The following is a 16,622-nucleotide window of genomic DNA, read 5'->3' as shown; positions in this document are numbered from 1 at the left end:
TACAGGAGTGAACTTCTGAAGCAAACTGTGCCCTCCTGCACAGCAGAATTCCAAGAGGTTATCTGATCATGGAGATCTGAGCTATACTTGTTCTAACTGACAGATCAATAATAATCAGAATTGTTGTGTGGATGTAAATAACTCAATGAAGCTTGGGGTTGGATCCCTCTGTTTCTAATACTATTAATCAAATTTCCTCTCAAAATTAATTCTCTGATGCTCATCCCTTTCTGATAAAGAAGGTCCCCAGCACACACCTGACATGTGCACATGTGATTTATTCTGAGACTTCTTCCCAGTCAGAATAAGAAAACACTGGAGTGAGATGGACTTATAAAAGGTTATTGAATATATTTCTGCTGTGGGCGCCAGCATCTCTTGTGAAATGGCTGCAAAGATTTAGTCTCCTGTTGAGGAATGCTAAACACCAAACTCAGTGGATCAACAACAGTATATATTAGGGAGTTCACTTAATTTTCAACCACCACAGTCATTAATTTTTCAGACCACCCTCAGTCTCTGGAAACACATAATAAGTCTATTGTACCTCTGTTAACACATTAAGCATGAGCCTGTGTGTTTTTTCAATATGCCAGCGTTGTTGCATAGTTTATAAAAGAATAGCACTGGGTTATGTTGAGCTCAGAGACATTCTAAGTAGCAGCCTGCTGCATTTTGTTACTCCAGTTCTTCAACAGCTTATGGCATTACCCTGTTCATAATACAAAATCTAGGTTGCTTGTCATCTGTTCTCTGTGCATACATAGTTTATGACTACATAGCTTTTTCATTTATGCTTTTTAGGCCAAATACTTTTCGTTATTATTATCCGCATTAAAATATTTATAATAAATCAAACTTAAAATGTTACGGTGGCAGAGACGGGGGGGGTACAGGTAAGGAATTAAATATAAAGTTGAAGTCACAGCAGTAGCACGAGTTAAAGGCTCTGCAGTATTTATGCATGGTCCAGTTACGGCGTGGGCTGTCACAACATCACCCTCTCCCATGGAGGTCTGCCGACCTTCATCCGCGAGCAACGTTTTGTCACACTCCTGCAGCTCAGCACTTCTCCCAGAGCGCCAGCCCGGGACATTCATCTGCTGAACGTAAAGAAAGGCTGGATCGTCTCAATTCATCCACATCTTGAATCGGTACAGGAACCACGAATCGTATCAGGTTGGGGATCTCAAGCTTCGGCCGCAGGATTTCTGTCGAACGGTGCTGAAGCGCCACAGTGAAAGAAACTGAACCTCACAAAATTGGGGGTGCCCTTTTTTTCCCCCCTTCTCGTTTTAACACCCCCATTGTAAAAAAGCCAGGACACCCACAAGAGGCGTTTTGCTCCGAATACACAGGGCTTTTTATATTGAAATCAGTAAAGAATTAAAGGACAAAAAAATAACGTGGGCATTATGAAGTGAATAATGACTAAACCTGAAGTCAAATTTGCAATCCCTGAGAAGCTTTATGTGCAAAATGAAAATGCTTGCAATCTCATAATTATTCATCAGGACATGTATATTTAATTTAGCTCTATTAAAGGTTAATGTTCAAGTAGCAAAACAGTGGCAGAACAAACAAAATGTAAAAAAAGTCTCTGTGCATTAAACCTCAAACTTCACTAGAGCCTATTTGAAGGACTAATGGCCTGCAGCCACTAAATACTGCTGGAGGACATGTAAAAAAACCCACGGCTGAAGCACCTCTTAAGACTTAATTTTTATAAACTGCATTAAAGAAAACTAATCACTGTATGACAATAAAGTAACCGAGACGTTTCAGGCAGAGACACAAATAATTTCTTATGGCAAGCTCCAACATGCTCTTTTAGCTTAAAAAACCTAAAAACCTGTTATTTCTGGAGTATTTATGAACACCAATTAACCTGAAACAAGTAAAAACCTTACAGTCACGACGACTTTTTTCTTACCTGAGTGGAATGGATTTAAAAATAAATAAAAATACCCTCCTCTTCCCAACACATGCATGCATGGAAAAGCATACCTTTTTATATTAACCAGGCTTACAAAGTATGTTTCATGTCATTTAACAGGAGGTCACTGAATTTTTAAACAAGCAATGGACCAAAACTTTCGATTCATTTCACAAACAACAGGCACACACGGCTCAAAAAAATCAAGTGGCCCTGGCTTACGGAGAGAGGCAGCAAAGGAAATGCCCTTTCTGTGGTCTGTAAAAGAGAAAAATCACCTCACTGAACACTCAAATGTGGAAAACTCATCACACATTATTCTCTTGGTTTGAATCTTCTCTTGCAAAAGTTCTGGATCCCTGCTAAAAAGGATCCCTGGTAAAAGGAATAGGATCATTCAGAACTTGAAGAAGTGTTTTGCAAGATCATTACTGCCCAAGAGTAAACCAAGATGTCTATTTTTATACTAAATTTAGTGTATTTTTTCTATTGCTTCCTATTCTGTTCGTTTTTCCTAAAACACTTGTTGCATCCCGTACCCACAGAGAAGCCCTCTGCATCCTGTGTTCGTACACAGCCCAGCACATCTGGATCCGATCCCTGACAAGGCTTCCTCCACACCACCACAGGAGAAACACTATTTTAAACCCAGGACCTGCAAAGCCCATTTCTGCCTTTCCTTCCCAACGGATTCACCACCATCCCTGTGCTCACTGCTGGGACACCACACCGTCCCCTCACAGAGGAGCTTCTATCCCCACAAAGGAGGGGGACGGACACATCTCGATGGACACAGACGTGAAAAAATTAATGTTACAAATGTAAAGTAGTTTTTGTAGCAGTTAATACTTCGCATCAAACGAGCTGGAGCAAACCAGCCACAGCAACACCTCCGAGGCTGTTCTCACACCACACACATGCCGTGATGATGCACCTTTTTTGAACAGCAGTGCAAAAGAAACAATTTTTTTTTGCTGCTGCTGCTTATGCATGTAAACTACTGACTTTATGAACAATTTTAATAGAAACTCAAAGGCGGATCTTGCCCAAACTGTAAGTTACCTGAGCAGGGAGAGGCAGCCCAGCATCACCCTGGGTGCGGTTTTGGGTGCCACAATGTAATAAAAATATAAAGCTATTAGAGGGCACACAAAGGAGGCTGCAAAGATGGTGAAGGGTCTAGAGGGGCCATACGGGGAGCGGCTGAGGACATTTGTTTTGTTCAGCCTGAAGAGGAAACTCATCGGGGTCTGCAGCTTTCTCATGAGGGGAAGCTCCGATCTCTGCTCTTTGTGACCAGTGACAGGACCTGAGGGAAAGGCTGGAGCTGTGTCAGGGGAGGGTTAGGTTGGCTATTAGGAAAAGTTTCTTTCCCTGGAGGGTGGTTGGGCACTGAACAGGCTCCCCAGGGCAGTGGGCATGGCCCCAAGGCTGCCAGAGCTCAAGAAGCATTTGGACAATGTTCTCATGGACAGGGTGGGATTGTTGGGGTGTCCTGGGCAGGGCCAGGAGTTGGACTGGATGATCCCTAAGGGTCCCTTCCAACTGAGGATATTCTCTGATCCTATGACCCGCTCACCACCCCATGTCACTCAGCCCAAACCCAACCTCACCCCTGGACATACAACAGGGTCACTGACGACCACCCCGAACTTCCAAAGTGAGTCTTGTTTACGAACCCCTGTTCCTCCCTCATTCTGGGAGCTGGGAGAAGACGACGCAGCTCTTACTATTAATAATTTAACCCTGGTGTTTACACCACGAGCACCGTCGCAGGGTTGCCCTCCCCGGTCATTAGTGGCCGTGGGTGCCCCCCGCGCACCCCTCGCCCGGTGACATCCCACTCCCGCCCGCCTTCCTTTTCGCCAGGGCACTCTGGGCTAATGTAATCATACGATTACATAATTAACCCAGCTGTCTCATTAAGAAAATCAACTGGAATTCAGGGCATAATTAGTCATACAGCAATTAGCATGCTGATGAGCAACTGATGAAAAGCTGTCTCGATATAGAGTATGCTGGGACCACCCTCGTTATTTAAGGAGAGGGGGGAAAAGCCCACCTCGGCTCACGGAAAAAACGAGCTCGTGCGGGACAGGGAACGTTTAAAGTTAATGTTTAACCCTTTGGCCGCGGGTGTTGTTGCTGTGAGGGTCTCCCCCCACACACAGAGGGACCTATGGCGGGATGGGCTGCGGGAGGAAAATTTGCCAAATGAAGTGGAAAAACTGTGTCATTGTTTAAATGTACAATTTACAGCGCGCTGGGCCCAATTACCCTCTCTCCCTATATATATATATATATATATATATATATATATATATATATCTTAAATAGTTTTTTTTTTTTTTTAATTTAGGGATGCGTTCCCCGAGGAACGGGCCCTGCCAGCCCCGCCGGGAGGTGCCGCCGCCCGGAGCCCTGAGGGGGCTGCCCGGACCCCCGAACCCTCGAGGAGCCGCCCGGAGCCCTGAGGGGGCTGCCCGGACCCCCGGACCCTCGGGGAGCCGCCCGGAGCCCTGAGGGGGCTGCCCGGACCCCCGGCCGGCCCCGGCCCGGAGCGCGGCGGGCGAGCGGCAAAGCCCGGCCTGGATCGCGGCGCGGGCGGATCGTGAGGCGGCCGCGGCCCCGCGGGTGCCCGAGCGGTGCCGGCGAGCTCCGCACACGCTGTAAAACCATCACAACCGGGGGCTTTCCACGCGGTGAGACCCCCGCAGGTGTGTCAGGGGCTGCGGAAGCGCCCAGAGCCCCGCTCTGCCCTGCCCGGGGTTCGCTCTCTGCTTGTTCCCAAAATACATTCATAGAATTCATATAATGGTTCAGGCAGGAAAATAGGAAGGGTCCTTAAAGCTCATCTTGTTCCACCCCCTGCCACGGGCAGGGACACCTTCCACTGTCCCAGGTTGCTCCAAGCCCCGTCCAACCTGGCCCTGAACACTTCCAGGGATGGGGCAGCCACAGCTTCTCTGGGAAATCTATTCCAGTCCCTCACCACCCTCACAGGGAAGAATTACTTCCTCATATCTAATCTAAACCTGCCCTCTTTTAGTCTGATTGTACTCCTTTGGTATCGTAACATGGAGCTCCTGAAGAGCCTCCTCCAAAACAAAGGACTCGCCTTTTCTTAACCCCCCCTCTCCTCCCTCTTCATTACAGGCCTGTAACACTGGAAACGATAAGAAAGCAAGTTATGAAACACTGCCAGAACTACAGGGGCAATTAATAATTTATATCGCTGGAAATGTGTTTCCTAAGGTTGGGATCTAAAAATAATTCATGGAAGGCAACGGGTCTCTTTCAACGCGACTGTATTTCTGTTGCCCAAACCGCACTGTAAGCAAAGCTCTCGGTGATCGCTCACAAGAAACGCCCACACGAAATGATACGGGAGAGGAAAAAATAATAATCCTCCTTAACGCAACTTTATTAACGTGATTTAACTTCTTAAAAGAGCCGAGAGTTCAGCTCTGCTGTCACAATACTTGGGTCACGAAGTAAAGGAAGTTTTTCCCTTCCTGAATGCAACACTGCTCTTTGCAGGGAATGTTCCTGTCGGGGAACAGTCCCTGGATTACAGACACCGAGAAGCTCCATGAGCTTCTGATGCAGTAAGTGCTTTTGTGGGAGGCTGCATGTCTGAAAATAACCTGAAAATGTGTTTTAGAAAAAATAATAATTACATTGTAGCTTTTGAATATTCAAACACCTCACAGCATACTTAATTAATTCATTAATTATTCCCCAGAAATTTCAGTGGTAAATTGAAATAGCCTAGAGAGACTGAGACAAAGATTTCATGGAATAAATGATAGCTTTGCTCCTGTTCCCCTATGACTCTGGTAGCCCAGGGACAGAAGAGTTATAGCCGTAATTCCGTTTGAAACAAAGCTCATCATCTCTCCAACTCCTCACTTCATAAAAACCATGAAAAGGGTTCTTCCTTCAATCAAGAATTATACATATTTTCTTACTCCCCCATCCCACAGGACTGAGATTTTTCTCTTCCTTTTATTTATTTTTTCCAATTTTTAACACCATTTCCCTCACCCTGCAGCTGTCGGAGCGTTCTGCGAGGGCCGTACCAGGGAATTCAAAGTGCCCACAAGAGGGTGAGGGACTCTCATTTTCCTTACCAGCAAAAAAGCTCAATCCCAAATTGTGCCGACCTCTGGAAGCGGCAAAGCCAGACTGATGGGACCCCCCCGGCCCGGGGAGGGGGGAGTGGCAGCAGAGCGGCGCCTTTCCTCCCCATTAATCATCTCCAATGCTTCCAGGGTTAAATGAAACGACACGGGACCAATTTTACCACAACCATATAGATCCCTTACAGAACGTTGTTCTTAGATCCTGTGGGCTATTATTTAAAAACATCCTTTATTTATCTCCCAACTCGAGAATTGCTACAGCTGAGAGATGCTCTGCCCTGCCCCAGACTGAGATGCACCTCGATCCTAGTACCCAGGAAATCATATAACACAGAGTAAAGGATCGACTCCTTCTTGAACTGCACTGCCATTCCCTGTATTTTCAAAGGAAATAACCAAAGTAAATCCTCAGAAAAGTTTTTAATATTAAATGTGGGGTATAATAGGTAGTACAATATTTGATGGCACTATGTCAGCTGAAAATGGACCTAATGAATTACTAGAGAAGCCACTGCAACTGAAAAGGCTCCAATTTGATTGTTAATGTTCTAATAATGGCCAAAGACACTGGAATTTCTGCTTGCACAGTGAGCTCAGTGCGAAGGACAGTTACAGAAAACCACTTGTATTCTAAGTTTCATTTCTCCTACTTTGAGTTTATAAAAGAAAAAGGGCCTTCCACTATGTTTGAAAGCATTTCTGCCACAATCATCCCTTCTTTCTCCTAAAAGCTTCTGAACAGACTTAGCACTAAACCCTCCCAAAGCTGGGGTTTATTCTAATTCCAGTTCACATTCCTGCAACCGAGAAAGGGAAAGTCCAATATTCCCCACCACCAGCACTCTCTGCCTTTGCTCTGAACACACAGCACTGCTCCAGTCACTGGGTTTAGGGCTGCTCTAAGTCCACTCCCTGCAGCAACAGCTTCCCAAGGGCTGTGGTGACAACCTCCAGGTGAACACAACCCATGCCCGCAGGGATATTTCCTGGGATATCTTCTTTCTTATACCTCACATTCTTCCTGCTTCTATTCACTCCATCCTTCCCCTTATCTGCACCTCCCCTCTTCCTTCCGTGCCTCCAGCCTACCAAGTAAAATAGGGCTTGACAACCACACAATAAATTTTTTAAAGTGTATGCTTTAGGGATATTTCTTCCTTTGAATATTTATTCCAGCTTTTACAAAGGAATTTATCCAATTATTAATTCAACAGGAAAAACTAAAGAAAAAAAGTATGTGATCAGACAAGCCCAACTTCAAGCCACGTATTCAGGTAACAGAACTATTTTCAGTTATTTTGACATCGGTTTCAAAACATAAGGATAAAGTGAATGAATTCTAAAGAGGAGAATTGGCCAGGACTTTGTGCTCCATCTGAAAATAACTTTGTAATGTTAACAGCAATGCCCTACCAGCGTGCACTCATCCAGCACAGATCCCAAATTGTATGTTATGCTGAGGCTCTGAATTCAAACCCCAAGGGGAAGGAGCTGAAGTGATTATTTGCTACTTGTACATTCCTCAGCACTGGACTGCCCAAAGGCTGGAGCAGCATCCCGGGCGACTCAGACCCTGCTGGAAAATAAAACAGCAGCAGCTGCTGCCCCTACCAGAACTCTGCTCGAAATCTCCCGTCTGCAGCGGGGCTTTAAACTGTCCCTCTCACCCCCACCCCGGGCACTTCTTTGTGCAAAGGTTTGCACAACAGTTTGGAGAAAATCACTGATGTCGACAGTCCCTAATTTTCTACTGTACAGGCTTCGCTGCCAGAACTGGGGCATTTTTCCTCTGTTTATGCAACTCTCGATTTTTAACCTGTTCTAAACATGCTGGTGAAGCATCAAGGATTTTGGCTTCAGACGGGATCCACTCACCAGCTAAATCACTGCCTGCAGCCACAGGGATTTATCGCTTTTCACTCTTTCATGTATTAACTGTGCTCAATTTTCTGCTTAATTTTATCAGATTTTCAACTGTTTAGAAAGACACCCGACTGCTCTGATGAGGGGTGTCTGCACCACTTCTGTGTCCGTGAGCGAGTTCCTTTTGCTTCCCTTCCCCCTGAGACTACTCCCTGTAATATTGTTTTCTTTTCCCTCTGAGGTTGAGAACAGGCACATTATGAATATTCATTTCCCTTGTAAAGTCAAGGGCAGCAAAACCATAAACCTGTTCATTTTACGGGTCTGTCTTCTATTTTATCCAAATATATTTTATTGGGAAAGGGGTGACCATTTTGTCACATATTATTAACAAATGAGGAACTGCTTAAAATTCTTCACACTGTAATGATATCAAACATTTCTCAGAAATGCTCGGTGCTAATCAGTCTCAACATACCACAAACTTAGGGTTTACTATAACTTGATCCTGCTCTTTAGACAGTTTTGCCAACCATTATCCCAGACAAGAGTGCTCTGGGTATTAACTTTTTCAAACTATCTTTTTATTATTCTTCTTTGGGATGTGCTTAAACATCTTTTCCTCCTCCCCTCTTTTTGTCTCCCCTAAATTTACATTGAACCATCTCTATCGGCACAAGACTGGGGGTGTTTATGTTGAAATTTAAGCACATCACAGGTCATCTGGGTATGTAAAAATCTGTATTATACTGACTTTCTGCTATCAGGACTGGTATTAACCTTTCTGCTCAACATTACACTTTACCAAAAAATCCAACCATGCCACAGAACGTCTATAAACACAACAACTTCATACTCATTTATCCCCTCCAACATAAGCAGCAGATCATTTTTCTGAGGGGGAAAAAAACAACAAACAAACCCAAAATCAAACCTGTTTTTCTCTTGTATCACCTTTAACCTCAGAACATTGATCAAATACACTTTAAACAGAATTTTCTTGGAGCCCAAACAGCAATGCAAGTCTGGAGAAAGGCAACAGCACGATAGCAGAAAACACTGCAAATCCCACTGCTGCCAGCACGGGACAGGGGGGAGGGAATGAGGCTTTTTAGGGGTGAGAAACAAATTTTCATTTCTGCCTTTACAAGTAAATCCCTCACACTTACTTTGTGCTTTGCTGATCACTTATTTGAAAAGAACTTTGTGTTTCCTCAGCAAAATCACTCCTTGGAAAAAGAACACCCTATGCAGAGCAGTTGGAATGTGCAAGGCTGAACTGGGACTGCACCTAAACAAAAACATTGAGTGAAGTGATGGGTGTGGGGAAAACTCCTTTGGAAGGAGCCTGCTCCTCCTTCAAACCTTTCAGTAAGACACAGCACCCATGGCAGGGTGTGCAAGGAGTAAGGGAAAGATAAAATTTCCCTTTCAGCCACCTTTCACTGTTACGACTTTTAATTGTTTGGACAGGGCACATTAAAAAAAAAAATCTTATTTTTATCCTCTCTTATGTTATGCTTTCCTTAGATAGAGGGTCCTCTGAGCTAAAACACACCACACACATTATAGAGCACCAAATCTGATCACAACAGAGACCTGTGAAGAGTCTCCAATAAAACCACAAGCACATCATCCATCCCCTTTTACACCCCAAGAGTAGTTTTGTTTCTGGATGAGAAAATTCCCGTTAAGCCAAAAAAACCCCCATTTATGGCTGAGCCCTAAAAGGCTGCAGAGCCCCTCCAAACTGAGAGCAATTAACTTACCCTCAGTCTCAAACATATATATGCTCAAAACACTAAATGGTTTTTCCTAGTCTATGGACCGAACCAAATTCGGTTTAATTGTGCCACTTCCAGGGAGCAGAGTTTGTTTAAAGGCAGCATTATTTCTTCTTTGCCTGCCCAAGAGCTCTGCTGAACGGGAGAAATGCTGAGAGCTGAGCAAATGCACTGTAATTGTGCACAGGGATACAAAGAGCAGAAAGAGAAACTCTATTTTAACCAATTTGTCCAGACCTGGCCTTCACTCTGGTCTCCACGTTTTAACTTTTACTTGAAAATTACAGTGAAGTTTTGTTTTAAAAAAAATTTAAGCAGCAAACATCATTCCTTCTTAAAATAAAAACATCTAGTATTTTTCACGCTTAATATTTTTCCTTTAAGCTTTAGTCATGAATGTGCTGTTTCTGCAAGGCAACATCCCTCCTCCAAACACACAACAAGGCTCCAATTTCACTTTTAAGTGTTTGCAAGATTAAGACCCTAAAAGTCAAGGGTGCTAACATAATGCACTTATTTTACAAAAATAAAGACAAAGGAATCTCGAACAGATGGAAGAAAGCTTCCTCAAAATACAGATCCAACCTCCCTTTACTTCAAAATAAATATATTCACATTATTTTTAAAGGTAAGTTTTGACAACCTTGTTGATTAGTGCAATTCATGTGGCAGCATTTGCTTTTCCCTAGCTCTCTACTGCATACTGAAAATAAGGCAATTAAATGAGAAAATTAATTCCATTAATTAAAAATGTTCAGTCTCAAGCAAGACAGAACGATCTGAGTGCGAATTACAGCTGTATAAATGTACATAAACCAAAATGTTTTCCTTGACATGTACTTTCTTTTAGGAAGGATAAATTTTTGCAGCACAAAGCAATGATAATGCTATTTTAACAGCATCATAAAGCTGGAGAAAGATATATAAAAAGTCTGGTTTATCCTTTAAAGAGAAAACCCCTGATGTACATAGGAAAATTTACAAGTAAAATACCACCCTTCCCACAAATTCCTTACTGGTGAGCCTGAGTGAAAACTCTGGTCAAGTCAGGAAAAAAAAATCATTAAACTTAGCTGAATCCATAAAGCACCGTGGCTGGAGTTTCAATACAGATCATTTTATAGTAAAATTAAAATAGAAGCCCTTTTTAATTATATAAAGTGTGCACATTATTACTGAGGAGAGAAATACACGCTTTCCTCAAGAACCATAAAATTGGCTGCTGGGAATTAGACTTCAGCTGCAATTATTATATGGTCCTATAAAGGATATTGAAAGTCTGATAAAATTGCACCCTTGTCATGTAACAGCGATGCTTAATGCTAAATAACCACTCTGCAGCATTCCAGGCATAGCTTTCTCCAAACATCACAGCTCCCTTCTCACACCGAAAAGAAAACAGAGTAGGATTGGGGAGCTAAAAGTATACCTAAATATTTGAAATACCAAATGAACAGGTCAAAAGATATGTAAAGCCACACAGAGGCAGAACAACACGCGTGATAAATGAATACTGGGGGTTGTTTATAAAGGAAAGCACTCCATGGATACTACCCAAGCCTCCAGGGATACCACCCGAGCCTCCACGGATACCTACCCAGCCCTCCATGGATACTGCCCAATGGAACAGACTACCTGGGATGAGAAGGGAAGAAAAAACAGCAACACGGTGGAGCAAGGGCTGAAGTGCATGTGCCTCACACTGACAAAGAGCAGTGCCACACATTCCTCAGGGCTGCTTGCCTTCTCCTTGCAGGACGTGTTGTAAACAGTGAGTATTTGTTACGCCTGCACGCAGCTACGGGAGACTGGCTGGCCTTCTCCTGAGAACCTGGAATTTGCACTCTCAGGCCCTGGAAATAGAGCATGGGACTAAAAACCTGGAGATGTTTCTCATCCCACAGACTCCACTGCCCTCACAGCTCAGCCAGGCTGCAATTTTTCTGTGCATTAAGAATATCAAAGAAATATTTCTGTGACACGTAACACAGGGCATGTGAAGGGAATGTGGCTGTGGGGTGTGGAAGCAGGGCTGTGAATTTTGCTCCTGCCAACGAAGGAAAAGAGAAAATCCTTTCTCTTATGAAGAAGTACTGACAAAGTCCCTCACCATTTAGATCCCACAGCACGGGTGGGATATACATCCCTCCTTCTCCGTAAGGCTTTGGTCTGACCTGCTGTTCAAATCCCAGCACCTGTGTCAGTGCCAGGCTTCACAAAGAAGCCCCTGCACAAGAGCACACGAAGGATCCCACACAGCCCTTGTTTGACACGACTGCTCAGTCATGAAAAGGCACAGACCATTTGAAACCCAACCTACTCAGCTCCCAAATTACAGCAGGAAGCAGCCCCCTGCCTTAGTAGAGAGATGGAAGGGCTGCAGTGTCTCTCCCCAGCACTGAATGCTGGACTCACAGGCTGCAGGAATGTTGGGTATGTTCTCACGGAGGGGTTTCCATCCCGTGCCCACACTGCTCGTGCCAGGCACTGCCCACACCCTGTACGTGACATTCAGACCCTCTCCGAGTTACCCACCTCATCCCAAGGCATGAGCAGGTGGGCAAAGGGAACTGCTCAGCGTTCAGTGGAACGCTACTGAGACTCTGAGCAGGAAGTAAGTACAGGAAAGCTCACAGACCATGGCTGATTAACCTAAAAAACATTCCCAAGGCAGCTGTAGGCTAGGAAGGGCATGGTGAGTCGCTGCATCTCTATAAAGGGACTGGCCACTGAGCACTGCTCAACTATGAACGCGAAAGCATAAAAAAATACATATTTTAGCTCAGACTGAGCATCTGAAAACACTGACCTTTTAACCAGTTAATCTATAAACCAAAACATTAAAAAATTAATTTTTATTCGAAGCGTGCATGAAATGTGCTCCTTATAAGGAGCCAGTAAAGACCAAGGTGCACTTTGTAATGAGGCCTTAAAAACCCTTGTAAGCCCTTAAAAGTATTAACTACGCCTCAAAACCTCTCTTGAGGTATTTTCAATATTATATATAATGTCACTGTTTTATAGAAGTATAAAATGACACACACACTGTCATGTGCCAACAGCTCAGTCAGGCCAAGATGTGGCAGAGGAGACTTGGACTCCTCACTCCCTCTCAGCTGTGGGTACAGCTGGAAAAAGAAAAATCTGTTCAGACAGTATTTAGTAACCACCGGGGAAAACAGAAAAATCAACTCCTAAAATGTAAAAAGAAATTAATTGAAACCAAACGCCAAACAAAGAAACTTCGGATGCCAAACAAAGGAAAGTTGAAAACACGTACAATAAATGCCTTCAAACAAAATTCATGATCACACTTACTCTGCACACAGAACTGAAATTTGGTAGTGATTTACTCCCAAAAGCAGAAAGGCTTTTCCTTTGGTTTTTTAGAAGGCATAATATTGTCTTTTAAAAATACAAATATTGCTGTTTCTTGATGAAGCTTCAAGATGCATCTTTTGCGTTAAAAATGTCTGAACCCTCTCATAAACAAATTACTGAGCATCATGCAATATTGCAATAACATAAATTGATTTATGCAAACATTACATGTAACGTGAAGTCATGAAATGTGCCTTGGTCACAGTTCTCTCCATTAGAAACAATACTGGAGCATACCAGTTCCAGAATAAAACCGTTGCTCATATTTACCTTATCAAAGGTAGAAAAAGGGCCCACTACCATTCACACAAACGTGAGCCATCAGTCTTTCAGAATAAGGAAATAATTTGCTTACCTGGAACGTCAATTAATCTCTTATAAACATTCAAGAAGGCTGCCTCTGCTTCTTTGCTTCGTTTGCCCAATGCGTCAATCTAAGGGGGCGATGAGAAAAGAGGCTTTAAGACTTGTTCCAACACAACTCTCACACTCAGAGCTATAAATATAAATTAATAGATTTCACGTAAAACTCCTTGATACACAAAAAGGGAAGCCGAGTCTCCTGTGTACAGCTCCAACAGAAGCAGCCTTATAAGATTATTCCTGCCACATCTGTACTGAATATAATTCAAAGTCCATTTCTCAGCACAATAACAAGCATAATTTTTTTAATCAAAATTTTTTCTGAACACTCCTGCCTGTTGTGATTCTTGACTTTAAATCTTTATAAGAAGCCTGGTATTTGCCAGGCTCTCCCCTCACCAGCTCTTTTCCTTTACCACTTAGTGAGATCTAACACGGAAAATGGAGCCGCGGCCACTTCTCATGTCCCACTCTGCCTTTTTTGTGGGAAACATATTTTTCTATTATTTCCACTGAGCCTGTAAGAGGATGGAAAGATGAATTTGATGGGCACCCTGGGGTACTTAACACTAAATAACTGTGAATCTTCTACATGCAAAAAAAGTTTTGTGACCCAGCTCAGGCACAGACCCATGGAGTCTGTACTGTCTGCACCTAATACCAGGCTCCTCTGACCAGCTTCTCTTTGTGTTCTGTAACACACACAATACTCATCTAAGAATTTATTATTTTCATCTAAAACTCCATTTTACAAGGAAAGGCAGCTTAATGGCTCTGAGAATAAAATACTTCTTCCACAGCAACTCTTTTTTGTAAACGTGTATTTTCCGACTGTACTAGAAAACAGAGGATTTACTATTACTAAATATTGACAATAAGCAACCAAACTGACTCGAGACCAGATCTATTGAATTAATACTCCAAAGCAGAGAGACAGAAAGGGAAACAGGAAAGCCTGACACAGCTCAGCGGCAGCTTACCCAAATCAGGAAACCAAAAGCATGGAGATTAGCATTCCCATATTTTAATAATAGGCAAGGAAGGATCTGAAGAACTACGGATACAGAGGCCTGATATCAATTCTTCTGTGTATTTAAAGAGCAGTTAACATTATGGAACCATTTAAAGGTGTGGACGTCACCAGGGCCTAAAAAAGGAAGGTCCTGCCTGAAAAACGTCCTTGAATTCTTTCTCTGCATTATTGATTCGGCAGATAAGGCAGGAACAATGGCCAGACTTTACTGTATCTGTACTTCAGGCAAGTATCTGATATTTTATTGTACAGGAGGGAGATTTGCAGCGTTAGAAAGCATGTGACCAACCTGTGGTGTGGCTGGGCTTTGCCAACGCTCCGGCACGGGAAGCGGAGGATGCCAGGGAGCGGAAGCGGCGCAGGGAGGAGGAGAGATAAGCAGGAGGGTGCTGTGGGGTCAGCTTTGGTGCCACTTCTGTTTACTTTGTACTAAAATGACTCTGTGAAGAGCAGGGAAGGATTTGGGAAGGGAGGGGAGGGGGGAATCCTGCAACGTGGATGATTAAATTCCGCGGCCAAGTGCAGCGGAGCGCGGGACAGCACGTGACGGGTACAGATCAGCCTCACGGCTCTAAGTGACTTGTAGAGATCATCATGGGCAGGATTAAGGGCAGAAAACCAAACAACAAGGACAATTGTAAAAATCACACAGGAGCACAATGCACAACCAAGAAAAGGCTCGGAGGGGAGGAGTCGAGGAGGGAAGAAAGGACACGGACAGCGCCCGCACAGCATCTGGCAGCGGCAGGGAAATCTTGGGAGATACGGCGAGAGGTTGGAAGGAGACAAGTTCAGGGAACACAATACAAGGCTGTGTTTAGAGAAATTCACCAAGTTCCTATTTCACTGACATCCCTCCAAAATCTGGATTCATTTATGGAGGTTGGTGGAGGTGTAGCGTAACTGAAACCTGACCTATTTGCAGCTAGCAATTAGAAAAAAAAGAAAGGTATCTGAAAGGTGATAAACGAGCATCAGAGGTCAGAATGGGGGAGGATGTGGAGAGCAGATATAAATTCTCAAGAGGTGCTGGCCATGCTTATCTGTCAGAATTTACCAAGAAAGGCTATGGAAAGGCACTGGAATCTCCCAGGGCACGCGACGTGCCGGAGAGCAAGGGATTGATGGTCGTGAATAACCCATTTATTAATTTGAATTCAAGCAACCACAGATGGACTGACGCTCATTAGGGAATGAGAACATCGGTAATTCGGTCGGAACATTTTCACACAAAGCCTGTTTGAAAGGAGACCACGCACCAAAGTGCCAAAGGCAGGGAGGCCCCGGGACGTGGAAATCGATGCTGGGGAGCGTCAGGCACCGCTCGGGGACGGGCGCGAAGGAAGGGGCACCACCAGAGAGGCTTCTGCAGTTGAGCTGTTTCCTGGGTACGTGGAGACAGACTCTGAAGGCCAAGGAACACCATATGTTCCACTTGTGGACTTTTAACGTTCCCACATACAATTTTCTCTCGCTGCTGCTCAGCAGAGAGCAGCCAAATTTAAATTACTATTATTAAATACAATTAGCATTACAGCACTGATTCTGTACTGTATTTTGAAAAATTCATTTGCCCCTTTTATGAAAGCCAAAGAGTTTAAAATGCTTCCATTTCTGAGAAATAACAGGATGGATTTGTTTGCCTATTACAGTTTTTCCACATTTTAATAAAGAGCATTTGTACTTATATTCTCCCTAAGTATTATAAGAGGTATGGTTTATTCAGTCCTCACCAGTTATAGAGTGATGGAAATATAAACCAGAATTGAAACAACATCTTCCAAGGAGATCAGAGACTTTCCAAAGGAAGCAGTTTGTAAATCACAGGTATTTTACACCTTTCCCCCCCCCTCTAAATTCAGAACCAGAATTCCAAACAATCCCACCAGGCAGAAATATGGTTTTATGTTTTAGTTGTTAAAAAAATAAATCAATGTGCCTGGTTTAAAGTTCTACTAAAAATGAGCATTGCCTCTATTTTATACCTTAAAATAAAATTTAGAAAAAGCACCATGACAACTTTAACTGGAATGAAAAAATAATTAAGCATGCCAGCACCCAGGTGTGTAAGGAAATAAGGAAATATGGGATGATGAAAAATGCATAAAAAATAGCAA

General features: G+C 43.5%; 1 protein-coding gene across 7 annotated transcripts in view; it reads right to left on the bottom strand.

The window, feature by feature from the left end:
• The window catches only part of CUX1 (cut like homeobox 1), a 272,065-nt gene that overhangs the window by 137,965 nt on the left and 117,478 nt on the right, over nt 1-16,622 (bottom strand). For all 7 annotated transcript variants that reach the window (XM_017828880.1, XM_017828881.1, XM_017828884.1 and 4 more), the window contains exon 4: nt 13,465-13,543. In XM_017828880.1, the coding sequence (XP_017684369.1) occupies nt 13,465-13,543 (79 nt within the window). The remainder of the gene's footprint in view (nt 1-13,464; nt 13,544-16,622) is intronic.

Source organism: Lepidothrix coronata, unplaced genomic scaffold, assembly GCF_001604755.1.
Source record: "Lepidothrix coronata isolate B3197 unplaced genomic scaffold, Lepidothrix_coronata-1.0 Scaffold154, whole genome shotgun sequence".
In the NCBI taxonomy this organism is placed as follows: domain Eukaryota; kingdom Metazoa; phylum Chordata; class Aves; order Passeriformes; family Pipridae; genus Lepidothrix; species Lepidothrix coronata.
This window is presented reverse-complemented; position numbering and strand designations above follow the sequence as displayed.